We start from the raw sequence: 1,682 nt of genomic DNA, 5'->3' as shown, positions 1-1,682 counted from the left end.
TGCCCATATATTTTCCTGTATTCACTGATTATTTTAAAAAATATTATTTAGCATTTGTAATATGCAAAACACTGTTTTAGACACTGGAGATAAAAACTGTGAATAAAAGAAACCTCAAAAATTTACATTCTAATGGTTATGGAATTTACATTCTAATGGTTCTGTATTCTAAATTATTTTTCCCTTTCATTTTACAATAGTATATAAAGTAAATTTTAATTTATGCCAAGATTTAAAAAAAAATATTGCTCTCATAACTTTCTTTAACTACTGCTCCATTTCTCTTTATCCCTTTATGGAAAGCTCAAAGACATTTTCTATCTGCTCTCTATAAGAGTTAGCTACTGCTGTGTAACAAACCAGACTATAACTTAGTGTCATAAAAGAGAATTTGTTTTGGGCAGCCATCTATAACTTGGCATCATGGCTGCCCTCAGATCTCTGGTGAAGCCCAAGAATGTTAAAAAGAGTACCAAGAAGTTCATCTGGCACCAGTCAGACCAATATGTCAAAATTAAGCGCAACTGGCAGAAACCCAGAGGCATTGACAATAGGGTGTGCAGAAGATTCAAGAGCCAGATCTTGATGCTCAACATTGGTTACGGGAGCAACAAGAAAACAAAGCACATGCTGCCTGGTGGCTTCCAGAAGTTCCTAGTCCACAATGTCAAGGAGCTTCAGGTGCTGCTGATGTGCAACAAATCTTACTGTGCAGAGGATGCTTATAATGTCTCCTCCAAGAACTGTAAAACCATTGTGGAAAGGGCAGCCCAGCTGACCATCAGAGTCACGAATCCCAATGCCAGACTGCACAGCGAAGAAAATGAATAGACAGACAGCTTATGTGCATATCATATTTGTGTTAATAAAACCATAAAACTAAAAAAAAAAGAATTTGTTTTTATCATAAGCCTACCATCATCTGGGCATTTTTGCTGATCTTCATTGGGCTCATTCACACTTCTTCAGCAAGCTGATAAATCTTCTGGCATATCCAGAATGGCCTTATTTGCACAAGGTACTTGAATAACAAGCCAAAGTGTGCCATACCTCTTGAGATGTATCATCAAAAGTGGCACAGTGTTGGAGCACCTGGATGTCTCAGTTAAGCAACTGACTCTTGGTTTTGGCTCAGGTTATGATCTCACGGTTTTGTGAGTTTGAGCCCCACCTCAGGCTCTGCACTGGCAGCATGGAGCCTGCTTGAGATTCTCTCTTCCTCTCTTTCTGCTCTTTCCTCCCTTGGACTGTCTCTGTGTCTCTCAAATAAAACTGAAAAAAAAAAAAAATGGCACAATGTCACTTTTTGCCACATTCTACTGGTCAAAACAAGCCCAGAATCAAGGAGTAGAAAAGTTTCCACATATTTATGGAAAGACCTGAAAAATTACATTTCAAAGAAACATGGATTCAGGGAAAAGAATATTATAGCATTTTTCAAAAAAATCTGTCATATATTTTTATTCTGCAGAGAGTAAGACAGATTCTACATCACACAGTATGGGTTAAGGAATAGGTTTTATTGAGGAAAGGGAAACTTACAAGATTGAGTTCAGCAAAAGAAAGGAGGCAACTTTTCATCATGCACCAATCATTCCGTAGAGCCATGCAGGAACCTGACTCTGTTTTCTTGTCAACAGGATAGATCTGTGTTTCAGTGGATAAACATTATGTTCTATTTT

At 37.6% G+C, this 1,682-nt stretch overlaps 1 protein-coding gene across 1 annotated transcript; it reads left to right on the top strand.

The window, feature by feature from the left end:
• Positions 1 to 403: 403 nt before the first annotated feature.
• On the top strand, positions 404 to 846 carry LOC109266263 (60S ribosomal protein L32-like). Its single transcript, XM_053904229.1, has one exon. The coding sequence runs from the start codon at positions 424 to 426 to the stop codon at positions 829 to 831; it is 408 nt and encodes a 135-aa protein (XP_053760204.1). The 5' UTR covers positions 404 to 423; the 3' UTR covers positions 832 to 846.
• The last annotated feature ends 836 nt before the right edge of the window (positions 847 to 1,682 follow it).

The sequence above is a fragment of the Panthera pardus genome, unplaced genomic scaffold, assembly GCF_024362965.1.
Source record: "Panthera pardus isolate Hobbes unplaced genomic scaffold, ASM2436296v1 HiC_scaffold_16, whole genome shotgun sequence".
Taxonomy (NCBI): Eukaryota; Metazoa; Chordata; class Mammalia; order Carnivora; family Felidae; genus Panthera; species Panthera pardus.
The sequence above is the reverse complement of the archived record's forward strand: the minus strand, read 5'-3'. Positions and strand labels throughout refer to the sequence as shown.